We start from the raw sequence: 21,748 nt of genomic DNA on the forward strand, positions 1-21,748 counted from the left end.
TTTGGCAAATCCTACGTTGTCTTTATTGTTATTTGTAAATGTTTGACTGTTTTTGTAACTTCATTTCATTACATTTTGTATAATCTTGATTTAGTGGTTTTATTTGACATTTTTGATGAAAAATATATTATAAATATTAATAACATGATATTAATGTATAATAATCTAGTAACAAATAAGCAGGTGTTCTCTCCCGACCTTCATTACACATTTTGCAACTAAGTCATGGGTTCCTATTTTTGAAGCATTTGGTAATGTGCGTTTTATGCATTTCACATGGAAATATAAGCAAGGCCAAACACAATTTTGGTTGTATTAAAGATGTTTCTAGTCCCTTGAAATGCTTTTTTACCAAATGCTTAATATAGTATAGAATAACAAACGGATTCATAATTTCCTTACTAATCCCCATACACTCCTTAGGGAGCGTTCACACTACCGTCAGTGTCCGACAGGTAGTGTCCACTCCTAGTGTCCGTTCAAAATCTCTCACGGACATTAGGAGCGGACACTAGCTGTGTCCGTGACATCTGTCATTTATTTAAATAGCGATCGGGTGCGTTCTTTTGCACTCCGTGCCCTTCCTTCACTGTCGCATGTAAAGTTGTCCGACTTTTCAAGGGGACAAAAAAACCCGACATGTAGGGTTTTTCTGTCCGCTTGAAAAGTCGGACATCTTTACATGCGGACAGTGAAGGAAGGGCACGGAGTGCAAAAGAACGCACCCGATCGCTATTTAAATAAATGACAGGTGTCACGGACACAGCTAGTGTCCGCTCCTAATGTCCGTGAGAGATTTTGAATGGACACTAGGAGAGGACACTACCTGTCGGATACTGACAGTAGTGTGAACGCCCCCTTAGTCGACACGTCGAGGGTTCCTGCCGAATTTCTGTAGACTAGCCTCCAGAGAGGACATTTTGACACTGACATGTGACTGCTTCAGCTAATGATTGCCTGCAGTTGTAAAATGTCTATGTTAGGTTGAGGCCCCGTGTTGTGCAAACACAGCTTTTTCTGTTGGAGATTTTGTTGCGCTTTTTTGAGCCAAAGCCAGGAGTGGATTGAGCAGAAGAGAGAAGTATAAGAGCTTCCTATATATTTCTGATTCCTTTTGTCGCCATTCTTGGCTTTGGTTCAAAAAACACAACAAAATGTACAACAAAAAAAAGCTGCGTTTCCGCAACGGATATACTGAAGCCTATCTGTGTTTGGAGCATCCATTTAAAGGGATGGATAGCCTTTCTAATCCCTTCCCACTAGTGCAATTTTCAGTATATTAACAAAAATTAACCCTATCATTTACACAGGCTATCATGTTTTCTATTTGTATTTATAACCCTTTTTAAAAAACAATTTATAGACAAACAATATCAAAAAATAATGCATCCAGTATTAGGGATCGTTAACACAGGGGAAGTGGGGCGGATTTTGGCACTGAGAGTGATGCGGGGAGCCGTGTCACTCTCGAGTCAAAACCCGCCTGCCACGACCGTCGCGGTCGCAGCTTCCCCCTCCGGAGTCGGCTCAAACAAATGGGCCAACTCCAGAGGTTGCTGCCGCCAGGCGGAAACCGCGGCTCAACGAGCCGTGGAATCCGCTGGAAGAAAGGGCAGTTCGTTTCTTTTTTCCACTATTGGCAACATGCCGCTAGCGGAAAAAAGAACGCTAGTGATCTCCATAGACAACCATTGTATGGAGGAGGATTTTGAGGTGAAATCCACTGTCAAAATCTGCCTCCTTGCCTCCGTGTGAACTAGCCCTTAGAGTGCATTCACACAGCATTTTGTTTTGCTGTTTTTGCCACAATAACTCGAGTAAAGTATCAGCGCTGAAAAACAGACTCCCATTCAGTTCAATGGGTTCTGTTTTCCGTGCAGTACACATTGAAATCAATGGGAGGCTTTTTTACCCATTGATTTCATTGTGTTCCACATGGGGGTCTGTTTTTCATTGCTGATACTTTACTCGAGTTATTGTGACAAAAACAGTGCCACAAAACTCTGTGTGGATGCACTCTTGTCACATTGCTGCAAAAATCAGCATACAGTTTTGTTTCAGGCAGATTTGTAAGTTACAGGTAGGGTCTGACACTGGCTCTGGCCACAAGAATGCCCCCTGCTTCTCTATGTAAAGGCTCAGAGGATACCTTTGGGTAGTGTGCATCTTGGTGATAGATCAGTGATTGCTAGATATGCCTCTGACATGCTCAAAGACTTTTTGCTCAGTTCACAGACTTCAGAGACAAAGGGTGCATCATTAGACTGAGAGAAGCAGGATGATCATTTCAACAAATTGCCCGCCATCAAGGCCATTCTTAGCAGACTCTTGGGAGCCATGGTTACATGAAGGCACAAATGGGTAACAGGCTCTGAATGGCCGAGACAGACCACCAGTAAAGAGGATCGTTTGACTCATTGAAAAGCACAAATAGGTTTTTTTTTTGTCAACCATACGGACACAAATAGCACCTTCATTAGACTCCACTGTCTCTGCCGGGATCACTACCAATCTTGCCTTTGTTGTTGAGGGATTAGCATACCCATGTTACAACTCCTAGATTTTAAATTATTCATATCATGCAGTTAATGCTATAACAGGGAGAAAAAAGAAATTGAAATTCACAAAGTGGCCTTTTTATTTTCAATTTCACCTTTTGAGTAAAGTAGAATACAAAATGTTCTAAAGATCACACATTCCCCAAAATGGTGTGAATGATAACTATATCTTGCACTACACAACATGCTCAAAAAACTAATTTTTTAAAGTTTTTTTTTTTTTTTACATTAGAGTTTGTATTGATGTTTTTTGTATAACAGTAAACAAGTAGCAACAATAACAACAAAGGTATATACAAAAAGGGTTAAGATGATGGTTTGGGCTAGGGAGTGTAGCGGAGAGGGTGGGGAGGGGACAATACGACACATCAGATGGGTAACAGGGAGGATCTGGGGGGGAAAGGGCAATAACAAGGATTCTGTCGCAGCAGAGTCAAACACTAAAAACCAATAGTAAAAAGCAAAGACAGATACATGTGAGAACAATAAGAGCAAAACTGGATTGAGGAAAGATAAAAACAAAGGGAAGGTTATGAAGAAGTAGAGGGTAAGGCAGACTGAAACTCAGCAGAGTATTAGAAGTGATTCCACAGGAGCACGTTTGTTGGTGGGCACCATCATCCTGCTTCAATTCCTCGAGCAAGTTTTCCACGCTATGAATGCACAAGACCTCCTGAAGTCAAGACAACAGGAAGGAGGGCGTCGTGGATTTCCACAGTCGAGGAATAATGGTCTTTGCTGCTGTTAATAGGAATTCTAACAGTCTACGGGTATGTTTTTTGAATTTTCGTGGGAAGATAGAAAGGAGAAGTCTCCTCTGTCTCATGGAAGACAGAGGGTACTATGATTTGTTTCTTGTGCCTTGGCATGTCTGGAAAGCCAAAGACCAAACATCTGGTAAGAACAAGACCCCCAATTCCCTCTTCCAACCTCTCACACACGCAAGCAGGTACCTGGGTCCTCCATTAGCATTTCATATATAAGTCAGCATGGGATTGGGGACCAGGTGAAAGGCATAGACACTCAAAAGGTAACAGTGCCCTATGGAAATTATGAGACCTCTTAAGCGTAGCGTAGAATTGAGAAAGTCAGGCATGCTGCCAGCAGGAGGTAGTGGATTCAGGGTCTGAAACGAGCAATTAATGCTGAGTGGGGGAGAAAGAATGAGAATGAGGTCACCTGACAGAACCTGAGGACAGGCTGGTCTATGGTATGGGAGAGAAAGGGGAGTGTAGTGTAGCGGGAAAGTCTGGATTGCCTGAGATAGGAGTCATGAGCCCATCATTGATGAACAGCTTGCATACAGCACCATAGAGTCTGTAGGAACATAGAACCTGACTTGTGACTTATGGAAGTACATGAATCATACTGTCAACCCCATAGCGTTTGTGAAGCCATGGGAGGGCAGTGAGAGGGAGTGGGCTCAGAGATCCCTCCAGGGCAAGTGAGCAGAGAGGTGCCAGTCAAAAATACATGCAGTCACTTTGGCAAGGAAGTAACTAGAGCAATCCGGGACCGCCAAACCCCCCAACTCTCTTAGGCCTGATTAGAGTACTCCTCGCAATTCTTGGTGGCCTCGACGCCCGGATAAACTTAGCCTTCTGGACCGTAGCAAAAAAAATGCTTGGGTAGTGTTATAGGTATGGTCTGGAAAAGATAGAGCAACTTGCAGAGTATATTCATTTTCAGGAGATTAATGCGGCCTAGCCAAAAAGAATCCTTTGGTAACCCAATCAGAGAGGTCCGTCTGGAGAGTGTGCAGAATCAGGAGAAAATTTATCAAAAATGTGTGAGATAAGTTACTAGGGATCTGTACACCCAAATATTTAATCACTTTTGGGGACCAAGTGAACGGGAAGAATGAACAAAGATTACAGAGTAAGAGCAGGTAGGGAAATATTGATGGCTGGGCTTTTTGACAAATAAATTTTTTTAGTTACTATAATAACTGATTAATAATTAATAAATAAATAATCTCACAAAGTAGAGAATGGATAGTTGTAAGTGCTGCGTGACAAAAAGCAGGACATCGTCCACCAGTGCTGACATTTTGACACTTCTAATACTGGATGTCCATGGAAAATGGATTGTGTGTGGGCTGTAGTGTCCGGACTGAACTCTGCTGTGTGTATATATGAATCACTGCATCATAGTCAGTTATGATGCAGTAAGCCCTGGATTCCCTGATCGCTACAGTAATGAACTGACCTAATACTACCCACCCAGCCGAATTCAGTCCGGATATTATGTCCCCTACACGATCCTTTTTCCATGTTGTGTAAACTATGTTGAGAATGTTATTCGGATCCTTTGTATACACATTACATATATGTGTATTTTGTGTGTATATAAAGATAGATATAGATATATCTTTTTAGAGATTGTATATAAATATAGTGAGATTATGATTGGGATCGCATTTGCTGGGGCCAAAGGACATGTGACTGCCTCATCCAAACCAGACCAAATAGCAGCAGATAGTTTTAAGTTGACACTGGTTTTATCAATAAGGTTGTATTTTTATAGAAAATAAAACAAAACTAAAGAAAATCCTATACAGCACTCACAGAACATTAAACAACCTTAGCTAGCAGCTGGAGAGCTTCCTGACCGCTCTTAGTACAACAACATCCAGCAACCTTTTGTTCACATGTGTCTCTCACACAGTCTTGGTGTCCCCAGGTAGAAAAAGACCTCCGAGCCTCTCTTGGGGTATGTTCAGACAGCAGAAACGTTTTGTGATGCAGTGCACCGACATCCCATCGCAAAATCCCGCTCCTGTTTAGGCCTCAATGAATGGGCCTAATCGAGTGTGAGTCTCGCACTGTGGACGCCGCGACTGTTTCAGCTGTGGAATCCTCGGGAAGAAGGGGCATGTCGCTTCTTTTTCCCGCTAGCAGAAAAAAATCGTTAGTGGAAAAAAAAGCGCGAACGGCTTCCATTCAAATGAATGAGAACCTTTTTTGCAGGCGAATTGTGAACAGACCCTTAGATTTCAACCCTCTCTCAATTAATTTAAGTAATTAATTAATTAAACTGTTAAGGTCCTCTGCCTACTACTTCACATAGGAGAGGATTCGCTAATAAATATTCCTCATGTCACCATCTCCTTTCAACAGCGGCAGTGTGTAGACCTTATAGTAAGCGTCCTACTGTGGGCTGGCTTGGTGGGTATGTTGTGTGATAGGGTATCTAAACATATATCATATATCATATATATGGTTTAAAAAGGTGATTTATTAAAGTTACAAAAAGAAATGATAGTTTGGCTTCCATGTTCCAAGGGTGCCCATGTTTTTTAAATAATTCCATTATTAAATGCAATTAAAAACTGCTTTGGTGAGAAGCCTATTTTGGGCTTTAGGGCTCAAAATCTGAAATTTTGTGATGCTAGATTCACACTAGCGCTTGCTTTTCATCAATGAGTCCAGAGAGGCAGGCCATTAAAACTCAGAGCTCTGCCGACCCTATTGAATGAAATAGGATCCATCGGGTGTCCGTTGTTTTGAAACTGAAAGCGGCTGAGAAAAAGGTCCTCTGTGCAGGATGAGTGTAAGACGCTGCGTTTTTACAACAACGTTTCTCCCGCGTGGGGCCTCAGCCTTAGGTTTCTGGATTTCAAAACCCATCTCTCTTGCACATTTGGCGCAAAGCCTTTTCTTCTGCCAAATTTGCACCACATCCTTCATTCTGCACTTCATTTGACATTTTTTTGAACGTGAGCAGAGCAGGTTGGGGACACCTTAGGCCAACATATTTCTTATTACTCGCACCAGTCTTCCAGCATGAGCTATACAAGAAATCTACAGCAGTTCCTGGCTGGCATAGATTTCCATACTGGCACATGGGCTTGTAACTGATAATAAGTAGCCAGACTATCAAGAGGGGGATTTAGGAGGTGGGAGTCCCACATTTCTAATCACTTAGATATAGTGATCGGCATTGAAACTGTGATCACTATAATGCCACCAGTAGAAATGGCATAGGCACATCTTGTGTCTGCTTCGTCAATGCTGTACATTATGTTATCCTACTAACCCAAGGGTCAATGTGAGAGAATAGTATGTTGCTAAACATGAGAGGATTAATAAAGTTTATTTTGTGTCATTATGGTGCTTTAATGACTTTTAATTGTGAACTTCTCTGAAGAATAATGAATATTTTTGTTCCATTTGGTACTATTACTAAATAGAGATGAGCGAGTACTGTTCGGATCAGCTGATCTGAACAGCTCGCTCGCATAGAAATGAATGGACGTAGCCGGCACGCGGGGGGTTAAGCGGCCGGCCGCCGTCAAAGCGGAAGTACCAGGTGCATCCATTCATTTCTATGGAGCGTGCTGTTCAGATCGGCTGATCCCAACAGTCAGGGCCGCCATCAGGAATTTTGGGGCCCCATACAGCCTAAGCGGCATTTTTGATTACCTAAGCCAGTCCAGGACAAGCTGTCCTGGACTGGCTTAGCACCGAGCGGTGGTTTGGGGAGGCCACTGGAGCAGCGCTGTTCCAGCAGCCTCCCCTCAGGCAGAGTCAGGTCATCTCCGTGCCTGCTCTCTGCCTGCGAACGGCGCTAAGCCCCCCCCCTTTGCTCCACCACGCCCCTTCCCTCGGCCACGCCCCTTCGCTACGCCCCCTCCTCCGGGGGGGGGGGGGGGGGGCGGCTTTCTGTAGTTCACCTCGGGCAGCAAAAGGGGTAGGTTCACCCCTGCCGTGCAGGGATAAGTGGGGAGCTGATTGTGGCTGGTTACCAACATATCCCAGCAAGGGAGGCCAAAAACGCAATGTGAACACTCCTTTAAAGTGAAAGTCCCACCTCCAAACAGGCTTCTATGCTAGTAGCATAGCCTAAATCATTATTATTCTCCAGCTAATAACTTATATATTATATATTATTGCCCCAGCTCCCTCTCCGCAGTGCCGCACACCCGATGTCCCAACAATCCCCCCCCCCGTCCACCCTCTAACATCTTTCCATTGCCCCCTTTACCCATACCTCCCAACTTTTGAAGAACCAAAGGAGGGACAAAATGTCCCTTTGCGCGCCACGGGAAATTTAGCCCCACCCACTGTTATGTTGACTCCGCCCACTCATTAATTTTTCATGTGCCCGCACACTGTATAATCCTCCTACAGTCACCCATAAATTATATGTCCCCCCTCCGTCTCTCCCCCAGCTTCATATACACCCTTCATCTGCCCCCAGATTCATGTCCCCCCATCTCTGCTCGCAGATTCATGTCCCCTCCATCTCTGCCCCCAGATTCATGTCCCCCCATCTCTGCCCCCAGATTCATGTCCCCCCATCTCTGCTCGCAGATTCATGTCCCCTCCATCTCTGCCCCCAGATTCATGTCCCCTCCATCTCTGCCCCCAGATTCATGTCCCCTCCATCTCTGCCCCCAGATTCATGTCCCCTCCATCTCTGCCCCCAGATTCATGTCCCCTCCAACTCTGCCCCCAGATTCATGTCCTCCATCTCTGCCCCCAGATTCATGTCCCCTCCATCTCTGCCCCCAGATTCATGTCCCCCATCTCTGCCCCCAGATTCATGTCCCCTCCATCTCTGCCCCCAGATTCATGTCCCCTCCATCTCTGCCCCCAGATTCATGTCCCCTCCATCTCTGCCCCCAGATTCATGTCCCTCCATCTCTGCCCCCAGATTCATGTCCCCTCCATCTCTGCCCCCAGATTCATGTCCCCTCCATCTCTGCCCCCAGATTCATGTCCCCTCCATCTCTGCCCCCAGATTTATGTCCCCTCCATCTCTGCCCCCAGATTTATGTCCCCTCCATCTCTGCCCCCAGATTCATGTCCCCTCCATCTCTGCCCCCAGATTCATGTCCCCTCCATCTCTGCCCCCAGATTCATGTCCCCTCCATCTCTGCCCCCAGATTCATGTCCCCTCCATCTCTGCCCCCAGATTTATGTCCCCTCCATCTCTGCCCCCAGATTTATGTCCCCTCCATCTCTGCCCCCAGATTCATGTCCCTCCATCTCTGCCCCAAGTGTCATGCCGTTTTCTCCATCTCTGCCCCTAGATTCATGTCCCTCCATCTCTGCCCCCAGTGTCATGCCGTCCTCTCCTTCATCTGCCCCCAGTTTCACGTTCCACATTACACTTACCTTCTCCTTCGTTCCCCCGCTGCTCTCTGCGCGCCTCTCTCTCTTACTGGCGCACAGTTGTAGATGCGATGTAAAGTCATCACATCGCGTCTACACTGCCGGGTAGCTGGCGGCAGCGGCGAAGCGAGGAGCTGACACAGGTCAGCTCCTCGCTTCAGCCGCATATGTGTCAGCGAGAGAGGCGCGCAGCCGCGTATGTGTTGAAACAAACAGGACATACAATGACTGCTGCCGGCACCAGGGGGCCCGCCCCCCCCCCCATTTTTAAGTTTGGCTGGGCCCCTGACACCAGTAGCAGTAGTACTGGCCTATCGGCGGCCCTGCCAACAGTACTCGCTCATCTCTATTACTAAATCTTTTTTTCTGTCTGTACTGGTATATCTCTGGAAATCAGTCCAGGATATGTGTACAAATAATAGTAATAATCATTTAGAACAAGAATTATTGAAGGCAATGTACTTCATGGCTCTGCACTATTGTTTCTGCTTAAAAAATTAAAGAGGTTCTCAGGTCTAAAGAGATTAATATTATATTATTAATAGCAAATCAAGAGGTACCTCTCTTGACACTCCAGCAGATTAAAGAGTCCACAGTCCCAACACTGTGTCTGTCTACGTCAGTGGTGAACCTAGCCTCTCTGCTGCCTGAGGTGGCCGATCAAAAGGAATTTCCAAAACTAGTATACTGTATATACTCACACATACCACACATATCATACCATATATACTGACACAATCATATATATATATACCATATATACCTACACAGTCAAACATATACCATATATAGTCACACATAACAAGCATACAGTACTCATACAGTATACAAGACACAAACTATAAGCAAATATACACACATATACATAATAAATATTATATTTTACCAAAAAAATATACTTACATTTGTCTGGAGTGAAGCTGTTTCATGGCTTCAGACTTCTTCCTGTCCCACACGCTACGATCAGACACTGCTGTGAGGGGGAGGGAGAAGTCCGGGCTGCACAGACAGGATCTAATAAACTGGTAGGTGTAAGTGCTGCTGTATAGTGTCCGGAAAGGTTAAGCAGCTGCACCCCCCCCCCCTTCTACCCACCACCAATAACGCCGGCCCTGGATGTCTCCAATCCATCTCTCTCCTCCCCTGTGGAAAACACTAAGCCAGCCCAGGACAATTCGCATGCAACTTGTTTTTTTTAAAAGCGGCCTGTCCTGGACTGGCTTAGGTGAGTCAAAATGCCGCCCCCGGCATTACACCGCCTGATGCTATTTCCTCACCTCTCCTCATTAGAGGTGCGGTGCTGATCTATGTCATTGTTTATCAGGCACAGTTCTGTACTGTACTGTGAAGGGAATTGATCTGCAATACCAGGGACAGATACTATACTACTAAAAATACACTATGTGATCAAAAGTATCCGGACACCTGACTGAAAATGACTTACAAGTTCGTGGCGTCCTCGATCGGTAATGCTGGAATTCAATATGGTGTTGGCCCACCCTTAGCCTTGATAACAGCTTCCAATCTCACAGGCATACGTTCAATCTGATGCTGGAAGGTCTCTTGGGGAATGGCAGCCCATTCGTCACTGAGTGCTGCACTGTGGAGAGGTATCGATGTAGGTCGGTGAGGCCTGGCACGAAGTCGGCGTTCCAAAACAACCCAAATGTGTTCTATAGGATTCAAGTCAGGACTCTGTGCAGGCCAGTCCATTACAGAGATGTTATTGTTGTGTAACCACTCCGCCACAGTCCGTGCAGTATGAACAGGTGCTCAATCGTGTTGAAAGATGCAATCGCCATCCCCGAATTGCTCTTCAACAATGGGAAGCAAGAAAGTGTTTAAAACATCAAAGTAGGCCTGTGTTGTGATAGTGCCATGCAAAACAACAAGGGGTGTAAGCCCCCTCCATGATAAACTCCACCACACCATAACACCACCGCCTCCAAATTTTACTGTTGGCACTACACACGCTGGCAGATGACGTTCAACGGGCATTCGCCATACCCACACCCTGATATCGGATCGCCAGATTGTGTACCGTGATTCGTCAATCTGTTCAATCGTCCAATGTTTACGCTCCTTACACCAAGGGAGGCGTTGTTTGGCGTTGACCTGCATGATGTGTGGCACCCAATCACCTGACCACGTTCGAAGTCCGTGAGTTCCGCGGAACACCCCATTCTGCTCTCTCACGATGTCTAATGTCTACTGGGGGTGTCTGGATACTTTTGATCACATAGTGTATGTATCTCTGTGTTGCAAACAATGAGTGATCGGAGGCGGTGCCGAGTAGAACATCCATGATCTGATTCTAAGGATTGCCCATGAATTTCATAGTGTTGCACACACTTTTTTAAATACATACAGGTTGACAAGGTAACAAACAAGTGCTGAGCCGGTTTTCTTCCAATCTCAGAAAAGTGACGGGACTGTGTTCTGTGTTGTTTTTTTCTGTGTAGGGGAGCCCTGGATCCCTATTAGTGTGACATTAGGGAGATGTAGAATTGTATTACTGATAATCACTCCTCAATGGTTAGGTTTGAAAATGGCCACACACCAGGCGGACATGCACAGTCTTCTCTGCCCGAGGCCCGACGGCAGAGCCAACTTGTGCATGCGTAGAAGTTCGACCCCAGCGCCGGAAGAAGACGTGTGAAGAGGCTGTTCCAGAAGAAGATAGAGGTGTCTCTGGAGAGTTCTCTTGCAGCATTGGGGATGCCCCCAGTGCTGTTTGAGCGCAGGGGACTGCCCCAAGTGCTGCGAGAGAACTCATTTGCATACTGAAGAAAACCGTGAACCCATACCGGTCAGTAAGCTGTGGATTATACTAGTGATATGCTGTTTCTTGCAGAAATCCTATCCAGTTAATAGCTGCTATCCATCTACAGTACTTCTCGTGAGTGTTGAGTTTGTATTTTATTAACAGGGTGAAGAAGGAATATCTTGTTGTCCCACTGTACATACACAGCTGTGCAGTTGTATACATAGGGTGTCAACGGTTAAAAACATAGAGGAATTTCAGTTCCTAAAATAACATAACATAACTTATTACTTCCGTTGAATGAAGAACATGAATACCTTTGGCAACTGGAGCTGCCTGTCACCACTGATCTGATATTTTATAACCCTTCTTGCCAGCAGTGTAAAGTTATAACTAAAGCAACAACTTCTCATGATATGTGTAGATCTGTAGATTAGAATTCAGTATGTGATCCAATAGGCTACACCGCAGTAATTCTCTTGTTTTCTTTTAGCTCCTATGATTACTGTGGCACCTAAAAAGATTCACAATGTTACTGGAACTCAGGTTTATTTGTCTTGTGAAGTAAAGGCAGTTCCAACTCCCAGCATCTCCTGGAGAAAGGTAAAATGGACCACAGTGCTTGGTGAAAGCATGTAGTCATATTATACACGTAATCATAATTTATAAGTGAATAACTTTGGAGATACATGTACATGTCATCACTTGGCTCATATTGATCTTAAAGAGGTATTCCCATCACGCTTGTTCACCAACCTGCTTGCTGTGTGGTTTTCACTGCACATTATTGGGTGGGGTTTCACTTGCTCTGCTATCTGCTATGTTTGCAGTCAGTAATGAGGGATTGGTTGTAAATGAATTACCACAGTATGAATCTGATGTAGAGGCTGATGTAGCAGAGCTGGATTTGAATAGTTTGTAATACATACAGAGGTACTGGACTCCCTATCTCAGCCCTTATCAGCCAAATTCAATTAAACCAACTGATAAGTGGAAGAGCAAGGAGATAAGAACTCAGAAATACCCAAGCACTCACCTCCCCCCTCCCCTATCTGAGGAGCTCCGTTGCTTGTCTGTGGCAGAGACATACACAGCTCAGAGCTGCTCCTAGCACTCAGCCCTTCCCTCCTCCCCCTGAGAGCAGGCAGCTATGTCACTTGGGGACTGAGCAGATAAGCCCATGGTCCGGGCCCCGTGGTCATAGAAACGCATGTAAACAATGAAGTGAATAAATTAAGATAGCGGCCAAACAAAGCAGTTTTGATGAAGCAATGTATTTAGAAAAGTCTTATATCCACATAAGCTAGCAGTATAGATAGGATCCTTGTCATGGGACAACCCCTTTAAGTTACAGTTTATATTATCAGTCATAACATTAATAATTCTTGAGTAGAGATGAGCGAACACTGTTCGGAGTGTATGGAAGCACCTGGCACGGCGATCGGCCGCCGGCAAAGTGTACGTGCCAGGTGCTTCCATTCATTTCTATGGGAGCGTGCTGTTCGGAACGGCTGATCAGAACAGTGTTCGCTTATCTCTATTCTTGAGGATTCTGTCTTATTATATATTATGTTTGTTCTTATCAGGCTGTTTCTCTGTACCTTCTGCTAAACTTACTTTATACACTCTGAAAATTCTGCTATAACTGTCTTACAACACACTGCAGGTCACACAGACTACACATGTCTTTATAGGGAAACAATGGTGAGGAGAGCACACAAAGAGAGATAGTAGCAGAAACACAGGTTTATTGCTATGGTGAAGCTAAATAGGAGCTTATCACAACCAAAGCACTTTACTCACATTCGTACATGTCAGTACTTCTCTATGTATATACCTTGCATGATCCTGGGAGCTCAGTGGCGTAACTAGCAAAAACTGAGCCCCCCAGAAAACTTTTGACTTGGGCCCCCAGGCATAGTGCAAACTTTCTTTGCCCCACACAATATAACGCGCCATTTACACAAACTATAATGTCCCAAAGTGGCTTACAGACAGTATAATGTCCCTCCAAATAGTGTAATATCTCATAGTGGGCCCTCCAAACAGTATAATGTCCCACCGTGGCCCTTGCTCACAATATTATGTGCCACAGTGGCTCCTGCACACAGTATTATGCCCCATAGTGTATCGCCCATTAACAGTTATTATACTCTGTGGTCTTTCCAGAGCATAATGATCGGAGGCCCAAGGCCCTCGATACAAACTTTAATAATGACATAATGCATAATGACGCTGGCCAGGCCCACGTGACATCTGTGACGTCACCAAATAGGCCTAGAGGATGCAGAAGCACAGAAGAGATAAGTAACACTGTTTTTTATGTTCCCTCAACTCCCCTGGCCCTCCGATTATTATACTCTGGGTCTGAAAAGACCCTGGAGTATAATGATAGCAATCAGTGGCGTAACTAGGAATGGCGGGGCCCCGTGGCGAACTTTTGACTTGGGCTCCCCCCCCCCGACCGCCACTGACGCCGAAGACCTCGACCCACTCCCTCCTACGCATTCCTGCGCATTCTATTATGCACCATAATGGCCCCTTCACACAGTATTATCCCCCATAGTGGCCCCTGCACATAGTATTATCCCCCATAGTGGCCCCTGCACACAGTATTATCCCCCATAGTGGCCCTTGCACACAGTATTATCCCCCATAGTGGCCCCTGCACACAGTATTATCCCCCATAGTGGCCCCTGCACACAGTATTATCCCCGATAGTGGCCCCTGCACACAGTATTATCCCCCATAGTGGCCCCTGCACACAGTATTATCCCCCATAGTGGCCCCTGCACACAGTATTATCCCCCATAGTGGCCCCTGCACACAGTATTATACCCCATAGTGGCCCCTTCACATAGTATTATCCCCCATAGTGGCCCCTTCACACAGTATTATACCCAATAATGGCCCCTGCACACAGTATTATCCCCCATAGTGGCCCCTGCACACAGTATTATAGCCCATAGTGGACACCCATAAACAATTATTATACTCTGGGGTCTTTTCAGACCCCAGAGTATAATAATTGGAGACCCGGGGGAATAAAAACATAAAAAAAACACAGTTTCTTACCTGGTTCCTACGCTGTCTTCTCTGCTGCCGTCCTTCTTCTATGACGTTGGACATCACATGACCCGGGACGCAGGCCAAACAAGTAGGAAGGAGGCCTGTCAGGATCGTGGAGAGGTAAGTAACAGTGTTTTTTATGTTTCTTAGCTCTCCCCGGTCCGCCAATCATTATACTCGGGGGTCTGAAAAGACCCCCGAGTATAATGATAGCAGCAGTAGCGGCTGTCACCGGGCTCCTAATGTCCCGGGCCCTGTGGCAGCTGCCTCTGCTGCTATGGCGGTAGTTACGCCACTGATAGCAATGTTTGTTCGGGTTTGCGGGCCTACGGTATCACTTACTGATCCCTACTTCTGATCACAGCAGAGGTGGATCAGGAGCGAGGATCGGTAAGTAAATAGAGCCCCTTACCTGCTGAGGAAACTCTAGCAGGTAAGGCCTCTTAAAAAAAAAAAACACACAACAGGGACTCGCTGGGCCTCCTAAGGTCCCGGGCACTGTGGCAGCCATTACCGCTGCTACCCCGGGATTTATGGCATTACTGAAGCTGTTTCTGAGTAAAAGAGACAGTTGCAGAGCAGATCCTTTAATGTGACAGATATTCCCCATCTACCATCTCAGGAATAACTACAAACAACACAGAGTCTGCAGAGGTGAAACTGCTAAAATTGTAGAAAACCCTTTATATAACGGTCATAAATAATGTTATTGCCTTTCTACATACTCTGTACTATTGGCTTATGTAAGGTTTGATTAAAGGTTAAGTATTCATTGTTTCTCAGCTATACTATAAAATATACTAATAAAAGTTGTTCAGAATTCAAACAGAAAATCTGAAATTTCACGTGACTTTACAGCTACACCATACTGTAACCTTAATGTAGCTAATACTGTTTGTTCATTGTTTGGCATGTGGCAATCCTGACATTTTCTTCTATACACTTGTAAGTTTTAGTTGGCTATACTTACAAGGTTATTTAAAGAGGGCCAGGTGATAAGCTGCTACCAGGCACAACCTTGAGATGGTTAGGGCATCTTTATGAAATAAGAGAAATCAAACCCACTAACAATAGTTTATCTTTACACCCAGCCTAAATCTTGCATATAGAATGCAAGATTGTGTAAAGATCTATGATCTAGATCTATGAATCTATTATTTTTACAGTGTCTTCCCTTTTTTGGTTCATTGTGTTTTGATGTTTAATACATATTTCCTTTTTATGGAGGTTACTGAGTCCCCTAAGGGAATACGACTGTTTGAAGAGCTTCCTGGAGACAGGGTCAATGTTGCTGTTCAAGTTCGTGGAGGGCCTTCCCGTCATGAAAGTTCTAGTTGGGTTATGGTGAGTTCAGTGCGAAATGATATGTACATGAAGACTTGTTCATTACCACAGTAATAATCATATTAACATTAACATTAATCTGGTGTTCTCTTTAGATAAAGCCATTGACAAAAGAAGATGAAGGAACATACCAATGTCATGCAACTAATATGGTTGGAGATGCATTTGCTGAAGGGTCTATCAAAGTTTCCGAACACAGCATGCGCAGGATGAAGAAGAATCATCATTCTAGCTCTGAGGTCGTTGTTTAGTCAGGTAATTGTATACTATTATATTTACATGAAATAGTAGTTATGTGAATATCCAATTATAACACTTGCTAGTATGATACAAACATTTTAAAGTATATATGTTAAGTTAACTGAAGTTTTTCAACTCCTACTAACTATCACCAGAGCCGCACCTCCCATGAGGCGACCTGAAGCGACTGCTTCAGGCGGCGCTATGTCAGGGCCCCAGGGAGGGCGGCATTTTTGATTACATAAGCCAGTCCAGGACAAGCTGTCCTGGACTGGCTTAGCACTGAGCGCTGGATTGGGGAGGCCAATGAAGCAGCGCTGCTCCAGCAGCCTCCCCTCACACTCAGGCAGAGAGCAGGTCTTCTCCGTGCCCGCTCTCTGCCTGCGAACGCCGCTAAGCCATGCCCCTTTGATTCGCCCCAACCCCTCACGTTCCACCACGCCCCCTCCTCCCAGGGGAGGGGGGCGGCTTTCTGTAGTTCGCCTCGGGCGGCGAAAGGGGCAAGTTCACCCCTGACTATCACCTTACAGAATTTATCAAAGGCTGCTTGGGTTTCGTTCAAGGTTACCATAAATTCATGAATTTAGATTGCTAGTTAAATGGGGTTTTCTGGTTAATGGCATTTATCCCCTATGCAAAGTTAATGGGATAAATGTCTGATTGCTCGGACTCCCAGCAATCTTAAGAACACGGGACCAAAAGTTCCCCTGTATACTCCATGTGAATGGAGTGGTGGTTTACATGTATGTCTATTGCTTCATTTACTTCTACTGAACATCAGCAGAGACACCACGCTTCAGCAATCCCATAGGCTTGAATGGAGTGGTGGTTGAACATCAACTGAACTGAGTATCATCAATCAGGTGTTTATGTCTTATCCTGTGTCATAAGTTGTAGAAATAATCAGCTTGGTATAGCGCCACCTTTAATTTAGATAAATCACTTTTATTTCATCTGTTTGGACACACAAGCTCCATTTCTTTGCCTTCTCTACACTCAAGTCTCATCACCAGTGTGCAGGAAGTCCAAGTCTGTGTCCAAGATGTGTGTTCATCAGAGGAAATGCTGAGCAAGTGCAATGGCTGTCACCTCCTCTGGTGTGATAAGATCCTCCATAGGCACTGTCAGCTGGATGGACATACCACAGATTAGCAGAGGATCGGAAGTACTATTTTTAGCAGCTTTGGGGAAGGATACTATTATGGGAACTTGGAGCTTCCTGAGAAGGGTAAGGGGAGAAGAGTCAGAAGCATAGGACCTTGATGGCAGTGTTAAGATATGTTCTGCCATACTGTGCTACATACTACCATGACTATAGCAACAGAACCTAAGTTATGAAATCATATGTGTAGCAAAGTAAAACTTAGATGGAAGGAAGTGATCATTTAGGAACAGGGGCGGATCCAGGGCCGGGCGAGCCGGGCAACCGCCCGGGGCCCCGCGCTTAGCGGGGCCCCGCGGCGCGGCCGGGACCTAACAAAATGGTCCCGGTCGGCCTGTCCCGACTCCAACAGAGCTCAGCGTTAAAGCAGGAGCTGAGCTCACAGCTCCTGCTTTAAACGCCTATGTATTTCATCTCATCGGCGGTAGGACGCCGATGAGATGAAATACATAGGTGTTTAAAGCCGGAGCTGTCACAGCTCAGCTCCGGCTTTAACGCTGAGCTCCGGCCTCCGGCATTTGTAGCCGCGATGTGATGACGTCATCACATCGCGGCTACAATATGTGTCTGAGGGAGAGAGCTGCGAGGGAACGAGGAATGGTGAGTGTGTGAGTGTGTGTGAGTGAGAACGGCATGACACTGGGGCAGATGGAGGAGGGAGAACGGCATGGCAATGGGGCAGATGGAGGAGGGAGAACGGCATGACACTGGGGCAGATGAAGGGGGGAGAATGGCATGGCACTGGGGCAGATGGAGGGGGAAGAACAGCATGACACTAGGGCAGATGAAGGGGGGAGAATGGCATGACACTGGGGCAGATGGAGGGGGGAGAATGGCATGACACTGGGGCAGATGGAGGGGGGAGAATGGCATGGCACTGGGGCAGATGAAGGGGGGAAGAACAGCATGACACTGGGGCAGATGGAGGGGGAGAACGGCATGACACTAGGGCAGATGAAGGGGGGGGGAATGGCATGGCACTGGGGCAGATGAAGGGGGGGAACGGCATGACACTGGGGCAGATGGAGGGGGGAGAATGGCATGACACTGGGGCAGATAGAGGGGGAGAGAACAGCATGACATTGGGGCAGATGAAGGGGGGAGAACGGCATGACACTGGGGCAGAGACAGGGGGGGAAATGAAACTGGGCAGATAAAGGGGGAGAATGGCATGAAACTGGGGACAGAGATAGAGGGGGGGACATGAAACTAGGGGTAGATGAAGGGTGTATATGAAAATGGGGGGGAGATATAATTTACGGGTGACTGTAGGAGGATTATACTGTGTGGAATCACATGAAAATTGAATGAGAATGGGTGGAGTCAACATAAAAGTGGGCGGGGCCTAATTTGCTGCGGCGCGCGCCGCACGTTTTGTTCCCTCTTTCTAGTCTTCAACAGTTGGGAAGTACAGGTTAGAAGTGCGAGACCCCCAGTAAGTAGGGCCCCGCCAAAGTCAATTGCCCAGGGCCCCGCAAACCCTGGATCCGCCACTGTTTAGGAAGCTGGAATAAAGCTGGTGTTCAGTCATTATAGAATGTGATTGTCTTTTTATTATATCTTGGGTTAGATATCAATAAACATTTAGTTTAACAGAATATCTATCAATCCATTACATAAGTTAAACATATTTATAACATGTGCAACAAGTGAATCTCCTGCTCTCGCATCTCAAACATATTCAAAGTAATGTTTATCTTCTGGTTGTCTCCTGTATTGTACCATATCACAATGTACATTGATGCTAGATTCTCTTAGTATTGATCTTGTTTTGAGATATTCTGACATTAATGGTGAGAGATTGCTGGTTATAGAAAAAAACACATTTGCATTACTCTGCATTTTTAAATACTAGCAAAGTGAATGAGATTCTGGTTAATCCTAACTACACGTTGTGGGGAAAAAAGACGTTGCAGAAAAGTGAACGGGAGTGCTGCAGATAACCAAGTGCTTTAGTTTGACTACCTCCAGCTCTCCTGTTGAAGTGAATGGATAAATCTACCTTCCTGAACTATAATCATAGCATAGAATTCCAGGATTAACCTTTAAGGATTATGGAATAGCTGGGTAATATACCAAGAAATGCAGTAGGAGGGAAGGCTGAATGCTAAATATACCTCAATAAATCCCCCCTGTTACTCCCAAATCATGCCAAAGCTTGTTTGATTTGCATTTCAGGGTTTTGGAAAAGCTTGATAGCATATCTTGTGGAGCTGTGATAGAAAATACTTAAAACTTCATTGCTGATCCTTTCAAGACTTTTCAATTGGGAATCAACCCAATAACACACTGAGCTATTAGGGAATGTGAGAACAGGATGTAGTTTATAGTATACAAGAAGCAAAATATTTTTACACCACCAGGAGCAAAACAGTAACAATGACAAGAATCAACATAACTAATCATATGCTAAATAGTTACAAGTCAAATTTATGTAAGAAATAGCCAAGATGATTGTCTATAACAGAGGTTCACAAACTTATTTTGTCTACCGCCCACTTCAAGAATTAATTATTTTCTAGCATCCCCCCCCCCAATTTTTTTAGCGGCTAAATTCACTTGTTTTCGTAATATCGTCGAATGACATGACTGGCTGTGACATGATGGCGCATGCGCTTTTATATGAGGCAGCGGGCGGGCCTAGTACTTTCGAGAATGGACTAGAAACTTCTCGCTTCGCATTGGAGCTTACCGCCATCTATGGTACAGTTTGACAACTTTTGGACAGGAAATAGTTACTGTCTAGTCCCCTAGATGGCGTTACACGAGGAAACGCGCGTTAAGCGTAAAGGAGCGGTAAAGTTTGTGTTAAAAGCAAAAAAACAATTTTAAAGGGTTAGCCTCATGAAGCTTGATCTGCCTTCTAAGCTGCCTAAAAATCTTCTTTCTTCCTGTTTGCTCGCGTCAATTAGCCCCACCCCCAAATTAGCGTGTAGCTCTGCCCACCACATAGCGTGATCCTATGGGATGACTGCAGGGCCTGTGATGTCATCAAAAGGTCCTGTAGACTTGGATTTACCTTGTACGGAGTTTCCTAAAGGACCTGGCTCCTCTGCCCACTAGCAGCCTGCTCTATATAATAAAGCTTTATCCTAGTGAACAGAGAGACCAGGGCCCTTAGCCCAGTAGGATTTAGACTGCTTTATATAAGAAAGCAGCACTTATTCCACACACCCCCCTCTATCTCATAGCAGGGAGCTAGGTGATGTGTATGTGTGCAGACATGTGTGGTGCAGACACAGGCTGGCTCGTACACTCAGCCCCCCCCCCACACACACACAGCAGGGAGCTACGTCATGTGGCTCCCTCAGCAATGAGCAGGAGGCCAGGTGATAGTGTCCAAAATGAAGTGAATAAAGTAAGATAGTGGACAAACAAAGCAGTTTTTCTGAAGCAATGTATTTAGGAAAAGTCTTAAATCCACATTAACAAGCTGTATAGATAGAATCATTATTATGATACCACCCCTTTAAATTAGCCATCGCCCCCCTAAACCTCTTCAACGCCCCCCAATCTTCTCTGTGCCCTTTACTGCCCCCCTATAGGCCTCCAGCGCCCACAAGGGGGCGTTATCGCCCACTTTGAGAAAGACTGGTCTATAAAATGATGGAATGTCAATGTAGAGGAACATGAGTGTACACTTTATTCCAAATTGAATCACATATGGCACCCACCACTGCATTTCTATATGTATACAGTATATTTAGCTTTATGCAAATAATGAATAGTGAGCCCTGGATGAGACTAAGTTCTCACTTCTGCTAGGCTTTCCATCGTTCGGGTCCACCTTTGCTAAAAGAGTGGACATTCATGTACCCCATAGACTATAATGGGTTCCACCCGGTATCTGTTGGGTTTCTGCCATTTTTATATTGAAACTGGTGGAGAGAAAAGTCCTCAGTGCAGATGTGAACCTAGTCTAAACTTACTCCACTAGCCATTGTATGTTAGTGTTATTTGTATTGTATATTAGTGTTAGTATGATGCTGCTGGAGTTATTTTTATTGACGTGCAGTGGTGAGCGCCTTACATTTTGTTTGAAACACACATCTCACTGGGCTTCTGTTAAATTAAAGTAAATGTATCATTGAAGCAGATCCTATTTTGAGTTTTCACTAATTTTATGTTCTTCTTTCTCTGCAGGATTGAGGAGCATCTGGGGTTTTGCTACATATTGATTGCTGGATTATGTATAAGACATGTAGAAATAGTTTTATATAGTTATTATGATGTTTTTGTACTATTTTTAAAATAGTAAAATAATGAGATTAATAAAATTTCATACTTAAAACCATTGGTGTCACGAAGAAAGAACTGAAGATAAACTGGGCCTAACCAAAGAATATCCTAAGGGTATATCCACGAGCCTCACTGAGATGAAAGAGACAACTCTTTTCATAACCTGCGAAAAACAACTTTTATACTGTCTGATTTATGTTTCATTTTACCAATACTTTCCTTATACTGTAATCTAAGGTTCAGTGTTGCACAA

At 44.9% G+C, this 21,748-nt stretch overlaps 1 protein-coding gene across 1 annotated transcript in view; it reads left to right on the forward strand.

The window, feature by feature from the left end:
• The window catches only part of IGFBPL1 (insulin like growth factor binding protein like 1), a 40,811-nt gene extending 19,264 nt beyond the window's left edge, over window positions 1–21,547 (forward strand). Inside the window, exons 2-5 of the mRNA XM_075280350.1 lie at window positions 11,935–12,044; window positions 15,738–15,854; window positions 15,950–16,109; window positions 21,400–21,547. Of these exons, the coding sequence (XP_075136451.1) occupies window positions 11,935–12,044; window positions 15,738–15,854; window positions 15,950–16,105 (383 nt within the window). The 3' untranslated portion in view covers window positions 16,106–16,109; window positions 21,400–21,547. The remainder of the gene's footprint in view (window positions 1–11,934; window positions 12,045–15,737; window positions 15,855–15,949; window positions 16,110–21,399) is intronic.
• The last annotated feature ends 201 nt before the right edge of the window (window positions 21,548–21,748 follow it).

This window comes from Leptodactylus fuscus, chromosome 1 (genome assembly GCF_031893055.1).
Source record: "Leptodactylus fuscus isolate aLepFus1 chromosome 1, aLepFus1.hap2, whole genome shotgun sequence".
In the NCBI taxonomy this organism is placed as follows: Eukaryota; Metazoa; Chordata; class Amphibia; order Anura; family Leptodactylidae; genus Leptodactylus; species Leptodactylus fuscus.